The following is a 20,983-nucleotide window of genomic DNA, read 5'->3' on the forward strand; positions in this document are numbered from 1 at the left end:
ACATTAGAATGAGTTGCCAATACCTGGTAGAAAACTGATCACTTTGTTGTTTTTTATAGTTAATTGAACAGCTAATGTGCTTTTGAAGGCTGTGTCTCTCTTGAATATATTTTGTGAAGTTTTGAAATGTTGTATATTAATTCAAACCCAATAAGATACCTATATTTTCATAATAATTTTCCCTTCTAACTCATTTTCATAAAAAGACTATTTGGAAATACACAATTTCCAGGCAAAATTATCTTGAAATTGAATTCTTTAAACCACAAAGCTAGCCAGCCTGCCTGCCTCTTTCTTTCTTTCCTTCCTTTTCTCTCTTTCCTTATTCCTGACTTCTTTCCTCCCTTCCTTTTTTTGGGGTATCCTTTTAGGTAGTATTTAATATCACTTGTGAGACTACTGCTATGACAGACATCTACTGTGTGATACCGACTTAATCCATTGGTGTGAAAGCAACAAGGACTTATTTTCTCCTTTTTGTAGGGAATGACATTCCAACTGTTTTTTGACATGTTTACATTCAGAGGTTGCCAGTGATCAAATCACGTCAGGACTGACTTCAAATATTTTAAAAAGCAGAAAGAAAAATGAGATCCTAACTTTCCAGTGTCCTGATCTATGCATCCCTATTGATGAATTAAAGCTTATACGGGTGTGAAATTTGGTACCTGAGACTTAGGCTGCTTGAGCATCTTTTATCGCATAATAGTTCTGGAATGTGAAGATATGAATTTTCATGGGAACCATGATATTTCATGGCCAACAATGGATTTCTTAGGGTCTTGTCATTTCAAATTGCCATGAGGTCTGGTTATTGCTGCTCTAAATGTAAATATGAAACTGCTTCCCGATGAACTTATTGCGATGGTGCTAACTTGTCTTGACACTCTTGCTGGCAGTTCTAGTGGCCCTTAACATGGTCTGCTTTCTGTAGTCACAGCATGGGTTTTGTGGAGGATTCAGCCTAAATTTCTGGAATGAATTTCTATAGACAAGAGATATATTGGCTTTAAAAATTAAGAGGTTTGATTCTGTTTTGAATTTGGATATCAAATGAATATGAGCACATGACATTTTAATGCCGTTTGTCTTTTCAAATAGATTTACCTTCTAATGCATGTGACAACAGGATTTTGCTCATCAGCTAGAACATACATTTCAGAGGAGTTGTTACCTAAAATATTATCATAAGGCATAAGAAAACACACGATTTAAGTTGCCTTTCATGAACATAATTAAGAATTAATAAGCCAGTACCAGTGGCTAGTCCCCAGAATTTCCACTGTTTTGCCTTTTGTGACCTGTGTTATTAAAAGTCCATTATTTTTACAGACTTTATTAAATTGGATCTTATTAAAGCATTCTATATTTGCATTTGGTCTTTCATAATTCATTATTATTATGACATTTACTTTTTACCATCAGATCTGAAAACATATCATAAGCTACCCTTTTCTCTTGAAAGAAATGCTAATTTCAAACAGTCCTCTAATAGAAGAGAAAAGCTTTATCAGTTTTTTCATTTATTCCAGATCGTGTTAAGAATACTAATGCTAGACTTCAGTATGCTAATATCTCTGAGCTTTTTTTGGTCAAAAGCTTAGAATTATTATTTTTATCCCATGTTAAGTATGAAACCAGGAGACCTGCTACTACTGGAGAAAACACAATTCTAAAGTACAATTCATGATTCTAAAGACTTGTGAAAATGTTGCTAAATCCCGTTTAGGATGCTGTCAGTCAATTTAACTTTGTACCATACAACATTTGTCCATTTAAGAAACTCTTTCCCCTTAAAATTCAATTTGTTTGTTTTTCTCATATATTAGGTCAGTATACCTTGCAATGTTTTAAGACTAAGAACCTATGCTTTCAGCCCCAGATGGCAGTTAGGGCATGCTGCCTGCTTTTCTATATGATAGACGCTTCTTTATCATTTAAGATGTAGTTGAAAACTCAGCCTAGGAAGATTTTATATATTGATATTAGGCTATCTAATTATTATTAACATAATTAGTAAAGCAGTGAGTTTTTTGTCGGGGTACTAGTAAATTTATTAAACTCTGAAATGAAATTTACTTTGGCTTTTGTCTCATTTTAGATTTCTGACAATGTGCAATAGACACTTTGGCAGTGTTGTTGCACAAACCATCCGGACTCAAAAAACAGATCAGTTTCCACTTTTTCTGATTATTATGGGAAAGCGATCATCTAACGAAGTGTTAAATGTGATACAAGGTAAAGTACATGTCACAAGAGAAGTGTCTTCTTGTGTATGTGATAACCTTATAATATTTACCATCAAAGTTGACAGTAATTCTCTGTATGAGTGAGCATCTTTGTATTTTAAAACATAGAATATCCTAAAGAACATCTCCAAAAAGTATAGAATCTATGAAAAATGAAATATGCTGCATAAAAATCTAACAGAAATTTCTTAATAAAATAACAGCCCTTGGGACAGAGCATAATCATGTTAAAAGTTCAGAATTGCTAAATTCTCTAAACTAGTAATTAAGCCATAATCAGTTATCAGACATGACATTTCTTATACATATATTGATTTCTTGCTGTAATGTTGATTTGTTGAAAGAAATGCTTATCTTTAGTTATCTAGAAAAGCCAGTGACTAGATATTGCAAATTAATTGTTCATGCAGTGGTAGTTGTTTCCCCTTAATTGTGTGAGTCTGTGTCTAGGATGCAACGCTAAGGTGCGAAGCTATAGGATGCCTATGAATTTAATCACATTGACTATTCTTTTCAAACAAAAAAGGTGAATGATTTTTTTTTACTGCTACTGATATACCCCAAGGATTATTTTAAAATATTACCTTATTAATAGCAAGCTTAAATTGAAAACAGTATAACTGTCTTTGCCCCAGGGTAAAAGATGTTTCAAGTGCCCTGAGCTAAAGCTTCTGTTTGAGATACTTTATTTTTACCCCTATTTAAGTCAAAAGTTCTATAGTAGATAATATGATGGAGGAATGAGTGTAAATACTAGTGTCTTTAAAACTCAAAATAAAACCTCTGGTATTTTATGTTTGCTCTATCCCTAGAGCATTGAATTTCATAAACAATGCTAAAGATACTCTGCTGGGGAAATGAATTGCAATACATAAGGTAAATGTATAATACTTCATTCCTGTTTTCCCCCATCAGAGGCAATATAATAAAGTGGTTTTCAAAGTGGTCCAAGATTCTGGAGGTCCTCTAGACCATTTCATTGGATCCATGAGGTCAAATTATTATTTTCATAATGGTAATAAGGCTCTTCTGTTTTTGCATTTTTGTTTATTTATTATTTATTTATTTTTACTGTGTTGACATTTGCACTGATGGCACAGAATCAATGTTGTGTAAAACTACTGGCACCTTCACACAGATCAAAGTCATGTCCAAACTATACTACTGTCATATTCTTTACTTCCATAATGTGCAATTTTAAAAATTATTTTTGAGCATTTAAGCAAAATGTTATATCTTCCACTGTAAGATTGACAGCTTAAATAATTTTCTGATGAGATCAGTTGTAATGTTACAAATATACGATTTTTTTTTGTATCATATAATTAGTTATGTCATTGCATTGAAGATAAATGCATAAGTCAGTAAACCAGTATTTTCCACATGACCAGCGCATGATATTATAAAGTCCTGCATAGGTAAAAGATCCATTCAAAGAGTGAGATAGGTCAGTGTATCTTAATAGAACAAAGTACAGAAAGTTCAATAGTTTCAAATTCCTCACATACTTGAAGAAACTTCCACTTGTCCTTTTGAGTTTATCAAATGCGATCATGTGTACTATATTATTTATTAAAATACTCCCTTTTTCAATTATTTGTCTAAGGGCAGACTTGCTTAATAAATTTCAGCTAAGTCATAAGACAACATATTGTAACTAGTTTAACATAGAAGTAGACATAAGAATCCAGTTATGTTCTATTAAGCAGACGTTTAAAAAAATTGCAAAAATGTTGAAACTATACCATTCTTCTCACTAAATGTTTTCATTTGGAACATAAAGCCATTTTTCATAAAAATATGGTATTTATATAAACATGTACTTGTTTTATCATTGTTACTTTTAATGAATTGATAAATATGTTTTAAGTATTTCAGCTTTAATTTTTAACACAGTAAATGTTGATAACAATAACCCACAAAATTCATTTGAGGTTCTCAGTAGTTGTTAAGAGTGTAAACAAGTTCTGAAAACAGAAGTTTGAAAGGCACTGCAATAGGTTAGAGAAAAAACTTGTCTGGACCTGCGTTAACTGGTACCTTTCCTCTGTCTTGTCCAGTTTGGTAGTGAGTCCTGACCGTTAGCACTGAAGCATAGTTGATAAGCATTGGCTTAAGCCTGAAAATGAATGGCCAGTATGTAACCACCTTTCTAGTATCCTCCATAAAGAATTCATATCCCATGCTCTGAGTCTTAGTCACTACAGTTTGCAAATGAGAAAGAGAAACTCAACAATTTGCCCATTATCAAACTCTATATTGAAGGTACTGCTAAACTTTTTGCCATTCGTTGTATCTATTCATAATAACTGCCAGCAATCATGTGTACTATATACAGAGGTAGTGTTATTTTTATTTTACCGATAAGAGAATCGATCCTTAGAGAGCTATAGTCAGTCACTCATCCACTTATTTATTCATTTACTAAGTGAATATTTATTAAGCCCTTGTCACATGCTAGGCAATTTTTAGGTAGTAAATCATATGGTTTGTAGGTAGCAGAACTAGAAACTATGACTACAAAACCAGTTCTGCTTTTTCAGTACCATGATATGACACCAAGATAATACTTGTTCTCTAGCTCATTTATTGGGACAGTAGTACTGATGTGACTGAATTTTTTTGATAAGGACCACAGATGCTCCCTGCCATGCTGCCAGTGGTCATAAGGAAAATTGAGAAAAGGACCATTGAAAGATCATGTTAGTCCAGCTCTACTCCAGAATAACACCAACAAAGATGCTTGCTACTTGTTGTCCTATTTGATCAATGGGATAGGAAGAGCTCTTCTCAGGCCCTGGAGAAAGACAGGCTCTTTGCCAATAATCTTGAAAGAAGAGAAGAATCGCTATATCTTTATGTATCTTTATGGGTTTCTCTGTTTAGATGTATTCAAAGCAAGTAACAGGAAAATACACTCAGGAAATGGTATAAATGTTTGTTATGGCCTTAGACAAGGAATAAGATAGCATTAAGGAAAACCAGACATTTTAATACTTTTATAAAAACTAATATAACATTATGGGAACTAACTGGAATTAAAATTAAAACTTTTTTAAACACTGAATATTCTCTTATAAAGTTTATAGCATAGTCATTTGGAAGCAGCTGAAAGAGAAAAATACCAATTGGGCACAAAAAGAACCCAGTTTTTTTTCAGTAAATAAATTACTATCCACTTCATCAAGGAATTTTTAATTATAGGAAATAATTCTAAATAAACAGTATACTGAGGTAGCAAAAGAGAACAAGCTTTTGAGTCAGACTCATTTGGTTTCAAATTCTGGCCCCACCACTTAATCAAAAGCCTGATCTTGATTGCACAGGCTACTCCAGTTCTTAAAGCCTCCTTTTCCTTCTCTTTAAACTCAAGATCATGATACCTTCAAAGAATTATTGTACAGGTTTAATAAGATAATATATATAAAGCAGTTAGCCTACTTACTGGCATATTAAAAAAATGGTAGCTGTTGCTAGTATTTTTAAGTAGATATGTTTCTATAACTTAAAAGAACTTTGATTTCCAATACTTGGCCATTCTTCTTTATGAGCTGAAAATCTTTCTCGTTAACAGATGGTTCCTTCAAGTATACTGTGTTTGAAATTTCAACTGCCTATATACTGGTTTACTCTTTCACAGTGAACATATGAAACTTTTCAAGGAAACATGAAAATATTTTAACTGGGTATTAGCATAGTACTCTGTCATTTTTATTAGACTGTAGTTATTCCTTGCTGATCAATTCTAGAATGACTTTCCATTTTATAATAACATTACTAATGTAAAGTTTGGTGATCTCCATGTGTTGCTAGGTAACACAACAGTGGATGAGTTAATGATGAGACTCATGGCTGCAATGGAGATCTTCACTGCCCAACAACAGGAAGATATAAAGGATGAGGTAAGATGAAAGGTTAAGTAGACCTTTAATAGGATTTTGATGAAATTATTTGTCAAATGGAGATGCTTGCCTATGTAATGATTGATAAATAAAGAAAATGAAGATGCATTTCCAGATTAACCAAGGACTTTTATGCCATTGAGTTTACCTTTCAGTCCATTCTTTTCATGACCCCAAGACCCAACAATTTGTTTAACTTTATGGACATTTATACTTTGCTAGATTTGGAGTAGTGGCAGGAGGTCAATTTGTAGGAAATGAATTCTGAAGCATATTTACAAAAGAAACGACAGTCCAGGAAATCCTGTGCACTATGTGGTTTTTCACTCACTTTCAAGATCCTCTTACTCTTTTTAAATATTGAGGTTGATCAGTGATAGACACATTTTACATTTTTGAAGTGCTGTGAGAATTAGTAAAAGGTCTCCAGAATTCTGATTTCTCAGTGTCCTGAGTATATTCAGTTGGTATAGATGGCATGAGTGTAGAACCTCAAATAAAATAATAACAGCAATATTGATCATGACAATAGTAGTCAACACTTATTGAATATTTATAGTGTGCTAAGCATCAAGCTAAGTACTTTACATATATTATCTCTTGTAATATCAAAATAACCGCATGAGGTTGTATATGAGTCACACAGAGTTCTGGCAGAAAACACGTGGCACTTTCAAACTGGGTCATTTGGAACAGTTTAATAAGAGAACTGTTTGTAAAGGTAAGGGCAAGGTTTATGGAAGTCAGCAATGGATAGTACAGACTTTAGGGCTAAACGGAGCCATTACCACCTGTAGGCCTAAAGGCCATGGAGGGTGGTAAATCGAGAAGCCTATATCTGATAGAGGGATATAGTCAGCCCTTGGTGACCTGCTAGGGAGGAAACCAGAGAATAGATTTACTTTCCTTCCATACTCTGATCTTCTGCCAATACTACCTAGGTAACCCAACCAAAAGCTGTAAGGCAAGAGAACTTACCCGGGCAAAAAGCTAGATAGAGCTTGGATACTAAGGGGGCAAATGGGAGATAGCCTAGCACAGATTGGTACTATTATCTTCCCTTTTCAGGTGAGAAAACTGAGACTCAAAAGAGTTAAGTTAATTTACCCAAGATCACATGGCCAGTAGGACCTTGATAATCTCAAGTAATTATTAGTGCTTTATCAGGTAAAAAATTTCTGGATTTGGAGAACAGTCTAAAGAACAGTCTAAAGATAAAATATGAAACATATGTTAGCATTTGTTAATTTGAGATGCTCAATTCACAGGTATTTCTTAAATTGTCCTTTCTAATATTTTTAGTTGAAAAATGCTTTTCATAGACAAATAGGGAAAGTTTGATTGCTGAGCAATGATGAAAAGTTTCCAGCTATATTGAGTGTTTTCAATACAATACCCATTAGCTATTGCAAATGGAAAACATGTAGACAAATATAAAGTAGAATTATTGTGTTTTACCATATTTGCTTGCCTCTTTCTTCTATTATTCTGTGAGTCTGTTAGGAGTCTGAGTTGTATCACATTCACATTTATAACATTTATCTCCAGGGATCCCTGGGTGGCGCAGCGGTTTGGCGCCTGCCTTTGGCCCAGGGCGCGATCCTGGAGACCCGGGATCGAATCCCACGTCGGGCTCCCGGTGCATGGAGCCTGCTTCTCCCTCTGCCTGTGTCTCTGCCTCTCTCTCTCTCTCTCTCTCTCTCTCTCTCTCTCTCTCTCTCTCTCTCTCTGTGTGTGTGTGTGACTATCATAAATAAATAAAAATTTAAAAAAAAAACATTTATCTCCTATCAGTGTACCTAGGACAAAGTAGGCACTCAGTAAATGTTTATTAGATGATTGAATATTTAATACTTGGAAGAATTCACATGAAAAATGTTACTTGAAAAAAGTTCTTGATTGCAGTGGTATAAAACCTGATGTTGGGAACCCTGGGTGGCGCAGCGGTTTGGCGCCTGCCTTTGGCCCAGGGCGTGATCCTGGAGACCCGGGATCGAATCCCACGTCGGGCTCCCAGTGTATGGAGCCTGCTTCTCCCTCTGCCTATGTCTCTGCCTCTCTCTCTCTCTCTCTGTGTGTGACTATCATAAATAAATAAAAAAATTTAAAAAATAAAATAAAACCTGATGTGTCCACATTAACAAATATGAAAATTTGAAGTGCTATAACTAGTTTAGAGTTTAAATACACACTAAGTTTCTTTTATTGCTGGAAAAATGATGTTTGTGATTTTCCTTAATAGTCAGTGTTTCATTTACTCTAAAGAAAAGGTAATCAGGTATATGATGGAAAGATGTTTATCTGTTACTCTATAAATTGACAGTGACATTTTGAAATAATGAAGTACTGTACTTACTTAGGAATTTGTAATAATAGGTGTGTTGCCATTCAAGATTATGTTTATCCTGGAATAGAGGCATTGATTGACAATAAGTCACTAAACACATTCTTCAGCCATTTAAATCTTGAGTCTCATTAGTACTAGATTTACAGATTATGCTGTATAATAATATGAATGCACAATATTTGCATGCATATTCCCAGTTCATTCTTTCATCTTAATTTGTGTTCCTCATAATTCATCGGTAAAGAAATTGACTTTAATTCCTTTAATACTGAGCACAAAATTTAATATGAGGGTTACAGGGAAAATCCAAGGCTCCATATAATTGAAATTTTTATTGAAATTTAACGGCAAGAGGTAAGGATTTCTCTTTGTTTTTAGAGTGTCTTCATGAAAGTTATCATTTAGTTCATAAGTAAAGTTCCTAAGAAAAGCTTTTATAGGTTCAAAGACTTGTTTTGGACTATGCATGGATCGTAATAGATTTGGTATCTGCTGAATATGTGACAAGAAACACTGTCCCTTGTAATTGTGAATTTGCCTTTACTCTTCAAAAAAATTTCAAGTAATACTTTATCTTAAGCTTGCAATGAAAATCAAATTCATGAACAGACTTGGAGGATGGCTTCCTAGGCCTGAATTTATATAAACTTTACTTTGATTCAGTTACTTTCATCACTTAAATGATTACATCATTAGTGCAACCAGAGATGCCCATCCTATAACAAAGTTTTTAATAAATAAAATCAAGCCCAAACATATTCATACTCTGAGTCATTCTTTAATGGCCCAGAATGGATCTTTATATCAATAATTGTTCTATTTCTAATCAGGAAGTATGTATTATATGAGCCTTTTGTTTTGGCAAAACTGCTTATCACTTTATTCACAGACATTTTCATTAATGGTATTAGTTTGGTTTTTTAAGTGTTTATTGAGGATCTATCAAGTATATAGCACTGGGCTCAGTTTTAGGGACAGAGGTACTTTGCTACAATGTAGGCTTATTGGCAAATATTGGCACTACGTGATGGTAGCTTGTTTAGAATCACATCATTTAGAATCTGTTTAGAATCAAAACATTTATGATCTGTTTTTGCTTACAGCCTGGTTCCAAACAATAGATACTTTCTAACATGTAAATAGGTTCAGTTATTTTCATATGCCATATTTTCTTTAGTAATCCAGAAACCTCTGATTATCAAGTTTCAGGGGCTTTATCCATTTCTTCTTAAATGATCTATTTGTGTACCGGCATATAATTGTTCATAATAGTCTTTTATGATCCTTTGTATTTCTGTGCTTTCAATTGTAACATCTCTTGCATTTCTGATTTTATTCGAGTCTTTTTTTTTTCTTGGTCAGTCTAGATAAAGACTTGTTAATTTTATCTTTTTTTAAAAATCAGCTTAGTTTCATTGATCTTTTCAGTCTTTTCAAACTTTACTTCTTATTGAAATATAATTGACATAAAATGTTGTATTAGTTTCAGGTGTACAACATTGATTCAGTAATTCTGTATATTATTCAGTGTTCACCATGATAAATGTAGTCACACTGATCTTTTCTATTGTCTTTTAGTTTCCAATCCTTTCTGCTCTGATCTTTATCATTTCTTTCCTTCTGCTAACTTTGGATTTTGTTCTTCTTTTTCTAGTTCCTTGAGATGTAAAGTTAGATTGTTTATTTGAGATCTTTATTTCTTGATGTAGGCATTTAGTAAGCCTTTCAAGCTTCTCACTTACAACTGTATTGGCAGTGTCCCATAAGTGTTGTATGTTATATTTACATTTTCATTTGTCCCAAGGTATTTTTTTACTTCTTCCTTAACCCATTGGTTATTCAACAGCATGTTAAGTTCCACATATTTGTGAATATTCCAGTTGTCGTCTTGTAATTGATTTCTAGTTTCATACCATTTTGGTTGGAAAAGATGCTTGATATGATTTCAGTCGTCTTAAATTTATTAAGATATTTTTGTGGTGCCCTAACTATCCTGGACAGTGTTCCTTATGTGCTTTAGACAAATGAGTGTTCTGTTGCTTTGGAATGAAATGTTCTGTTTATGTTTGTTAAGTCCACTCTGTCCAATACATCATTTTATTCAAATGTTTCCTCATTGATTTTCTGTCTGGATGATATATCCATTGATGAAATTGGGATATTAAAGCCCCTATTATTATTGTATTGCTGTCTCTTTCTCCCTCTTAGGTCTGTTAATATTTGTTTTCTATATTTAGGTATTCCGGTGTTGGGTGCATAAATATTTTAGAAAGGATTCTTTATCAAGTGTTTTTTCTCTATAGTTAGTCCCGAATCACAGAAGATAATAATTTCTCTCATCTTGATTTCTATATTCATTTCTTAAATATTTATTGATCTTTTCCTATGGACTAGACACTATGTAAAACACCAATGTGTGCAAGATAGATAGGGCCATTGGGCTTACAACACAGCAGTTCCAGTATAATCTGTGAAGTAATCAAGTAGATAAAGCCATGGGAGCACCCAGTCAGAATGAACTAGACATGCTATATAGGCAACTTGACCTAGAGCACATAGAAGGGCTCTAGTATTCTCCAGTGCAAGCTATGAGGCAAGTAGAACAGGTGAGAATGAAGATAATAATAATAGCCATTCTTTAGGCTCCTGCTACATTCCAGCCATAGGTATTTCTCCGTGTGATTCCTAATTTACCAGAATACTTAGCTATCTACCAAGGATTCCAGGCAGTTAGGTATGAACAAGCAATGTAATAAATTTTGTCAACATTTATTTCACATTTTGAAATGTAAAATAAATTGTGATGTCCCTCCAAATCGCATTTCATTCATCATATCTGTTACAATTTATTAGACTGTTCATGTACAACAAACATTGCATTGGATGTTTTATTTAAACAAATTCATTTAACTAGGGCAGTTTACTTTGGCTTCTGAACTTTTATATCATTCACATATTATCGTTAAATCTATATTAATTTTTCCTTGCTTAAATTAGCTATATTATTTTCTTAATTCCCCCAAATTGATCATGGCTAAAATGTGATTCATTGAAGCATAAAAGTAATGATGAAAATAATATTTAAAAAATTATAAATCAGTGATTCACTGCTACACTAATTCAACATTAATTTAAACATAATTTAGAGAACTCCAGTCCTAGAATAGAAGGTGCCAGGGCAACTGACTCTGATTGTAATGATTTCATACTGGCTGTCATAAAAAAATTTTTTTTGATCGAGAAATGAAAGTTAATTGTATAGAAGCAGTAATGCATTTACCCCTAGTGCCTCTGTTTCTGAAATTTTTTATAAAAGTATGAAGCCTTGAGAGCTTCTGTTTCATTATTAAATAAAGACCAATGACCTTTTTATTAAATCAATAGTTTTTTTCAGATCAAGAGAAAAATAATACCACTAAAAAAAATCTTACCATGCAAGGCAGAGAAGTGACCAAACTGCAGATGAGAAATTGTTTACAAATTGCACTCCTTGAGGGGGAGGAAAAACAAAACAAAACAAAACCACTGCTGCCAAGAAACTTGTAATTCCAGCCATAAAGTTTCCTGAGTACTTTCTCAACTTATACTGTTGAGTAGCATGCAATGGCAATAGCATGGTTTGTGGAGGAGCGATGACCACATTGTGCATGTTATGCTGCTTTACAGTTAGATTAAACCACTAAAATGTACAGATTAAGAATCAGTTCTTGGCATATTGCTGTTTGTATGTATACAAGTAGTCATCACTGTTCATTCTGTTTATCAATGAGAAATATATATGACAAGATAAGATTTTAATGATTATTTTGCAAACTTTGAATTATACTTAAAAAGATGAAGTAGAATCAGTACTGATGACAAACTGTACATCAAAGGACACCAGAAAGTGAAGGGACAACTCACAGATTGGGAGAAAATCTTTGCAAATCATATTTGATAAAGGACTTATATATCTCGAACATATAAAGAATTCTTACAACTCAATAATAAAAAGACAAATTAGCCCATTAAAAATTGGGCAAAGGATCTGAAAAGATATTTCTTTATGGGAGATATACAAATGGCCGTATAAGCACATGAAATGATGTTCTACATTATCAGTGACCAAGCAAATGCATATTAAAACCACGATGAGATGATACTACCTCACACAAACTGCAGTGGCCAGAATCAAAAGATACCAAGTGTTAGTGAAGATATGGAGAAATCTGAACCCTCATAGACTGCTGGCGGGAATATAAGATGGAGCAGTTGCTTTAGGAAACAGTATAGCAGTTCCTCAAATGATTAAACATAGTTAACATATGTCCAGCAGTTTCACTGATAGTCATATATCTAAGAGAAGTGAAAAGATAGGTCCATACAAAAATCTGTGCATGTGTAGCAACTTGTTTCTAGATGTATCTCCTAAGGCAAGGGAAACAAAAGCAAAAATAAACTATTGGGATTTCATCAAAATAAAAAGCTTTTGCAGAGCAAAGGAAACAATCAACAAAACTAAAAGGCAACCTATGGAATGGGAGAAGATATTTGCAAATGACATATCCAATAAAGGATGCGTATCCAAAATATATTTAAAAACTTACCAAACTCAACACCCCAAAAATGAATAATCCAATTAAAAAGTGGGCAGAAGACATGAATAGACATTTTTCCAAAGACATACAAATGGCTAACAGACACATGAAAAGATGCTCATCATCACTGATCATCAGGAAAATACAAATCATGACTACAATGAGATATCACCTCACATCTGTCAGAATCGCTTAAATCAACAAAGAAACAACAGGTGTTGGCAAGGATGTGGAACAAAAGGAACCCTGTTGCACTGTTGGTAGGAATGCAAACTGGTACAGCCACTGTGGAAAACAGTATGAAGGTTCCTCAAAAATTTAAAAGTAGAATTACCCTATGACCCAGCAATTGCACTGTTGGGTATTTACCCAAAGAATACAAAAACACTAATTCAAAGGGATACATGCATACCTATGTTTATACAACAGAATTTTTTATAATAGCTAAGAAATGGAAGCTATCAATTGATGAATGGATTAAAAAAAGAGGTGGTATGTGTGTGTATATATATATATATGTGTGTGTGTGTGTATATACTTTTTATTCAACCATAATTATAATTATTTTATTAATTTTTATTACTATTTTATTATTACTCAACCATAAAAAAGAGTGAAACCTTGCCATTTGCAACAGCATGAATGGAACTTGAGAGTATTATGCTAAGTAAATAAGTCAGTCAAGACTGACAAATACCTTGTGATTTTATGCATATGTGGAATTTAAGAAATGAAACAAATGAGCAAAGGGAAAAGAGAGAGAGAGAGACAAACCAAGACACAAACTCTTAACTACAGAGAACAAACTGATAGTTACCACAGGGAAGATGGGCAGGGGATTGGTTTAATAGGTGATAGGAATTAAGGAGTGCACTTGTTGTGATAGGCACCAGGTATTGTATGGAATTGTTGAATCATTGTAATGTACACCTGAAGTTAATATTACACTGTATGTTAACTACCTGGAATTTAAGTGAAATCTTTAAGAAAAAAATCTATGTATGATTTAAAGCAACATTACTCATAATAGCCAAGAGATGGAAACAACACAAATGTATATAAAGGAACAAATGGGTAAACACACACACAAAAACCAGCTGGCATATGCATACAATGGAATGCTATTCAGTCATAAAAAGGAATGAAGTTCTGATAGACACTGATAAATCTTGAAAACATTATGTTAAGTGAAATAAACCAATCACAAAAAAAAAAAAAAAACAACCGTGCTCACTTCGGCAGCACATATACTAAAAAAAAAAAAAAAAAAAAAATACACAAGTAAGATAAATAAAAGGCATCCAAACTGGAAAGGAACTGGATCAGGGGATCCCTGGGTGGCTCAGTGGTTTAGTGCCACCTTCGGCCCAGGGCGTGATCCTGGAGTCTGGGGATAAGTCCCGCATCAGGCTCCCTGCATGGAGCCTGCTTCTTTCTGCCTGTGTCTTTGCCTCTCTCTCTCTCTCTCTCTCTCTCTCTCTCATAAATAAATAAAATCTTTAAAAAAAAGATAATATGATCTTACATGTTGAAAACCCCAAATATTCCATACAAATAAACTGTTAGAGATGATGAACACATTTTTGCAAAGTTACAGGATATAAAAAGTAAAAATCCATTGCATTTATATACGCTAGCCTGGAGGATTTAAAAAGGAAATTCAGAAAATAATTTAACTTATGATAGCATCAAGAATAACAAAATACTTAGAAATACATTTAACCAAGGAGGCCCCAGTCTTGTATGCTGAAAATTACTAAATATTGCTGAAAGAGATTAAGAAGACCCAAGTAAATGGAAATACTTCCCTCTTCAAGGGATTGGAAGACTTAATAATGTTTAGATGACAACACTATCCAGTGCTATCCATAGATGCAGTGCAGTCCTTATCAAAATCCCAAAGGCATTTTTTGCAGAAAAAGAAAAACCTATTTTAAAATTCATATGGAACTACAAGGAGCGCTGAATAGCCAAAACAATCTTGAAAAAGAAGAACAAAGTTAATGGATTCACACTTGATGATTTCAAAACTTACCAACAACTTATAGTATCAAAACACTGTGTTACTAGCATGAAGATAGACATAAAGACCAATGGAATAATAGAAAAGAGAGCCCAGAAATATACTCTCATATGTATAGTCAGTTGGTTTTCAACAAAGGCACCAAGACCATTCATGATGAAGGAACAGTCTCGTCAAGAAGTGGTGCTGGGAAAACTAGATACTCAGATACAAGAGTGAAGTTGAACACATATGTAGCACTGTATACAAACATTAACTCAAAATGGATCAAAGACCTAAATTTAAAGACCTAAAACTATGAAACTCTTAGAATACAACGCAGAGAAAAAACCATGACCTTGGATTTGACAATGGTTTCTTAAATATGACACCAAAAGCACAGATAACATAAGAAAAAAACAAGTAAGTTGGGAAGTTAGGCATCATAAAAATTAAAACCCTACTGGAATTGCAACAGATTTCTGTACATTGATTTTGTATCCTGCAAATTTACTGAATTTGTGTATCAGTTCTAGCATTTTTTGGTGAAATCTTTTGGGTTATCTATGTAGAGTATCATGTCATCTGCAAATAGTGAAAGTTTCACTTCTTCCTTGCTGATTTGGATCCCTTTTTCCTCTTTTTGTTGTCTAATTGCTGAGGCTAAGGACTTCCAGTACTATGTTAAATAGAAGTGATGAGAGTGGACATCCCTGTTTTGTTCCTGACTGTAAAGGAAATGCTCTCAGTTTTCCCCATATTGAGAATGATATTAGCTGTGGGTTTTTCATATACGGCCTTAATTAGGTTGATCTATGTTCACTCTAACCCTACTTTGTTGAAGGTTTTTGTATGAATGTATGCTGTACTTTGTCAAATATTTTTTGTGCGTATATTGAGAGAAACATCTGGTTCTTATCCTTTTATTAATGTGGCGTATCACATTGATTGATTTCCAAATATTGAACCATCCTTGCAGCCCAGAAGTAAATCCCACTTGATTGCAGTGAATGATTCTTTTAATTTACTATTGGATTAGATTTGCTAGTATTTTATTGAGGATTTTTGCATCCATATTCATTGGAGATATTGGCCTATAGTTCTCTTTAATGGAGTCTTTGGATTTGGTATCAGGATAATGCTGGCCTCATAGAATGAGTTTAGAAGTTTTCCTTCCATTTCTGTTTTTCAGAATAGTTTGAGAAGAACAGATATTAATTTTCTTTAAATGTTTGGTAGTGGTGCATTAGGTTAAGCATCCAACTCTTGATTTTAGCTTGGGTAGGGAACTCTAGGTAATGAGATGAAGCATTGGGTTGGACTCCACGCTCATTGTGGATCCTACTTGAGATTCTCTCTCCCTCTCCCTCTGCCCCTCTCCCTTGCATGCACACATTATCTCTTTTAAAAATAAAAATAAAAATAAAAAAAGTTTGCTAGAATTCCCCTGTGAAGCCATCTAGCCCTGGACTTTTGTTGGGAGATTTTTGGTTACTCATTTAATTTCTTTGCTGGTTATCAGTCTGTTCAAGTTTTCTATTCCTGTTTCAGTTTTGGTAGTTTATATGTTTCTAGAAATTTATCCATATCTTCCAGGTTGTCCAATTTGTTGCCATATAAATTTTCATAATACTGTCTTATGATTGTTTATATTTTTGTGGTGTTATTTCTCCTCTCTCATGACCAACAATAGCCAAATTATGGAGAGTCCAAATGTCCATCAACTGATAAACACATAAAGATGTGGAGGGTGTACGTACACACACGCGCGCGCGCGCGACTCTTACTCAGCCATCAAAAAGAATGAGATCTTGCCATTGCAATGATATGGCAAGATCATTGTTTTGTGCTAAATGAAATAAGTGAAGCAGAGAAAGACAAATACCATATAATTTCACTTATATGTAGAATTTAAGAAATAAAACAGATGAACGTAGGGGAAGGGAAAAAATTTTAAAAAGATAAAAACAAAGGGAGGCAAACCATGAGAGACTCTTAACTGGAGCAACTAGGTGGCTCAGTTGGTTAAGCATCTGCCTTCAGCTTAAGTTGTGATTCTAGGATCCTGAGATCAAGCACCCTGTTGGGCTCCCTGCTCAGTGGGAGGTCTGCTTCTCCCTCTCCCTTTGCTCCTCCCCCACACTCATGTGCACTCTCACGTGCATGCACTCTAGCTCTCTAGCTCTCTCTCTTTCTCAAAGTTTTTAAAAAAGAGACTCTTAAAACTGAGGATTTCTGGAAGAGAGGTCGTGGGAGGATGGGCTAAATAAGTGATGGGCATACACAAGTGATGTTATGATGAGTATATATATACATATATATACACACACACATATATATGCAATGGAGTATTACTCAGCCATTAAAAAAGAATGAAATCTTGTCATTTGCAATGATGATTGAGGAGCTTGAGAGTATTATGCTAAGCATAGTAAGTCAGAGAAAGACAAATACCATATGATTTCACTAATGGAATTTAAGAAACAAAACAAATGAACAAAAGGGACAAAAAGAGAGGGGCAGACCAAGAAACAGACTCTTAACTATAGAGAATAAACTGATGCTTATAGGAGGGGAAGTGGGTGGGGCGATGGGTTAAATAGGTGATGGGGATTAAAGTGGGCACTTGTTGCTATGAGCACTGAGTGTTGTATGTAAGTGATGAATCACTAAATTCTATACTTAAAACTTACTTTATGTTAACTAGATCAAATTTAAAAACTGGGAGAAAAAATATTAAAAACTTTTGTGCTTCAAATGACACTGAGAAAATGAAAAGAAACCTACAGAATGGAAGAAAATACTTGCAAATCATATATGAAAAGGGTTTACTATCCAAAATATATAAAGAACTTCCACTATTGAACAACAAAAGCCAAACAGCACAATTCAAAAATGGGCAAAAAGCTTGAATATACATTTCTCTGAAAATACTCAGATGGCGAACAAGCACAAAAAAAAAAAAAAAAAAGATGCTCAACATCATTAGTAATTAGGGAGATGCAGATCAAAATCACAAGAAGATACCACTTCAAATCTACTAGGATGGCTATTACCAAAAAGAGTGGAAATTAACACAAATTGACAAGGATGTGGAGAAAGTAGAACCCTTGTACATTGCTGATTAGAATGTAAAGTGGTGCAGACACTGTGGAAAACAGTTTGAAGATTCCTCAAAAAGTTTAACATAGAATTACCACATTATCCAGCAATCTACTTCCAGGTATAAATACTCAAAAGAAATAAAACAGAGACTCAGACACTTGTTCGCAAATGTTCATTGTAGCATTATTCACAATAACCCAAAGGTGGAAACATTCCAATTGGCTATGGACATATGCTGAGTGAAAAAGATTCCACCTTTGCTTTTATGAGCTTTAATCCTGAGCAATTTTTTACTCTATATTAAATTCCAAGCTATTACCTCTTAGGGAAGCAAGGATGACAGCTGAAGTACTTTAAAAAAGAAAGCTAGAATGTGCTGAGTATCTATCTGCTAGTGCCAAGCAAACACTATGTTAGATACTTCCTGCCAATAATCACTTTTTAGTTTTCATGATAGCCTTGTGAAATAGTTATTATTCCTATTTTATTGAAGAGAAAACTGAGGCATATAGTCGTTATACATAGTTTGCCCAAAGTCCCACAACTGTTTAAAAAACAGAATACGTACTTACATGCTTTTCATACATCATGATCCCTTGTAAAGCTGAGTTACATTTACATTAAATATTTGTAGGATAAATTGAAGCAATGCTCTTACAAACATTAGGTAGAATCAGAGTAGGCTGACCTGAAGAGTAGGTCAGACATTTCTAGATTCCCAAATACCATATTCACTTGAATAGAATAAGAAAGTTTGTCATAACTGTCTACTCTAGTGCATGGAATAATGCTCACTGTTAAAAAGTTATATCCACACCCTATTTATTTACATTTGTTGCTCTTAAAGTGCTTGCTGATAGATTTGTTCAGCCATGCTTGACACCTCACAGAAGTTAATAATTTGTCATATATGAAACTAATGTAAAGAGATTTATGACTCAACATTGGCATTACAATTCAACACACCTGTTCTGAGCCAGCCCTTCACATTTTTTCTTTCCTTTGCCTGAGGTAGAGACTTCTTCATGGATTACAGTAACACTTTTTGACAAGCTTAGACTGGGTGGAGCTGCCTTGTAATGACAGAACACAATTGATGATATCTCAGTAATGCATTCTTTTTTGATTTGGGCTGTCAACATTTATTACTGTAAAGGCACTCATTGTTAAACAGCTGGCCCAGCCTGTCCACTTTTTGTTTTTGGTTAAAGTAGAGTCTAACAAAGTATGTTTGTTTTTCTAGTTATGCAATATTAGCTAGTTTGGTGGGGGGGGATATATCTAGTTATTGTACTTTCTTTTGTGTAGCATTGTTTTAAAAGTATCTGTCTTAGTGTTCTCCAAATAAAAATTAAAGCCTTCTACTTTTTCTAAAGTGTTCTTAAGTGGCCATTGAGACCTTCCCATTGTCATAAGCCTGACAGACATCCAAAGAAAATGTTAACTGAAACTCTCCTAAGGCAAATCCTTTAAAAAGATTCAAAAGAGACTTCCTGTCTTAAATATACTACCTAAACTCTTATCTTTAGAGAAAGGCGTATTCCTTGTGAATTTTTCTTTCCCACTGGGCAAATATCTAATTACCTGTCATGGCAGCAAACAGGGAATTGCAATATAGTATGAAAACATAGCAATGGCAATAAGTACAAGGTACCTAGGTGACACAAAGAAGATGCCTTAGAGGAAGAAACATTTAAGCCTGAAAGGATGATACATAGATGTTCACCAGGTAAAACACCATTAATTCATTTGTTTGGTCTCTAAACCAACACGTTTTTATTAAGGGCCTGCTATATGTCCACATTATGCTAAGCACTAATGGTTACACGGATGACATAGTGCTTAGATACTCAGTGACATGCAAATTAAGGATTCCAGTATAATGATGTGATTCCCATGATGGAGGTATATATAGGTTGTTAAATCTGCCTATCAGAGTTAGAAAGGCCGCACCAGGGAAAATTCTTTTAAGCTGAATAAGTTTAAAATTAGCATCATTGTAAGCAGGTAAAGTTGTGAAGAAGTGTCTTCTAGAAGAAAGGATACTTTTCCAATAGATTGTTAGTTTGGAAGACTGCATCATCATCAAAGGAGACACATTTTATAATTAAGTGGGACTACTTGGTTAATTAGGCAGAAAGATTCGAATTTCAGATTAGATATTTCAAATCAACCATAACCATATATACCCTATTTCCTATTAATACTTACCTTTGCAGACCATTTTTTACCATAAAGCATACCAAAGTTAGTTGAGGCAAAGAAAAAATGATTCTCGGCACTTAAAAAGTTTTGTTATTGTCAGAGGTATATGTGTATGGGAGTTTATGTATGTGTTTCAGTGTCTGGACATATATAGGAAAACATCCTAGAGAAAATTTTAGCAGACTAGAGAGAACTATTTTAATAGGGGATTTGCTTTTGGAATTCTTAACTATGCAATGTTGCTTCATTGAAGTCAGTCACTGCTTGTATACTAAAATACTCATCACAGCTTTGTACAACTTTGGAGACTTAGACTAGGAATGCTTATTACCACTGAGTTAGAAGAGAGAATGTGAATTCTTACTCATTTGCTGTTGGGAATACAAAATGGTTCAGCCACTCAGAAAAAAGTTTGACCTTTCCTCAGAAAGTTGACCATGCACTTAACACATAATCCAGCAACTAGAGTTAATAACCCTAGGTATTAACTCTAGAAAAGTGAACTTCGGTTCACACCAATGTTATGAATGTTCATAAAAGCTCTGTTCATAATTGCCAAAGCTGGGAACAATTCAAATGTCCTTCATTATCCTTCC

General features: G+C 34.0%; 1 protein-coding gene across 2 annotated transcripts in view; it reads left to right on the forward strand.

Moving 5' to 3' along the window:
* The window catches only part of FAF1 (Fas associated factor 1), a 454,188-nt gene that overhangs the window by 355,940 nt on the left and 77,265 nt on the right, over positions 1-20,983 (forward strand). For both annotated transcript variants that reach the window (XM_055341966.1, XM_055341967.1), the window contains exons 14-15: positions 2,102-2,238; positions 6,063-6,151. In XM_055341966.1, coding sequence (XP_055197941.1) covers positions 2,102-2,238; positions 6,063-6,151 — 226 coding nt within the window. The remainder of the gene's footprint in view (positions 1-2,101; positions 2,239-6,062; positions 6,152-20,983) is intronic.

Source organism: Nyctereutes procyonoides, unplaced genomic scaffold, assembly GCF_905146905.1.
Source record: "Nyctereutes procyonoides isolate TBG_1078 unplaced genomic scaffold, NYPRO_anot_genome, whole genome shotgun sequence".
NCBI classification, from domain to species: domain Eukaryota; kingdom Metazoa; phylum Chordata; class Mammalia; order Carnivora; family Canidae; genus Nyctereutes; species Nyctereutes procyonoides.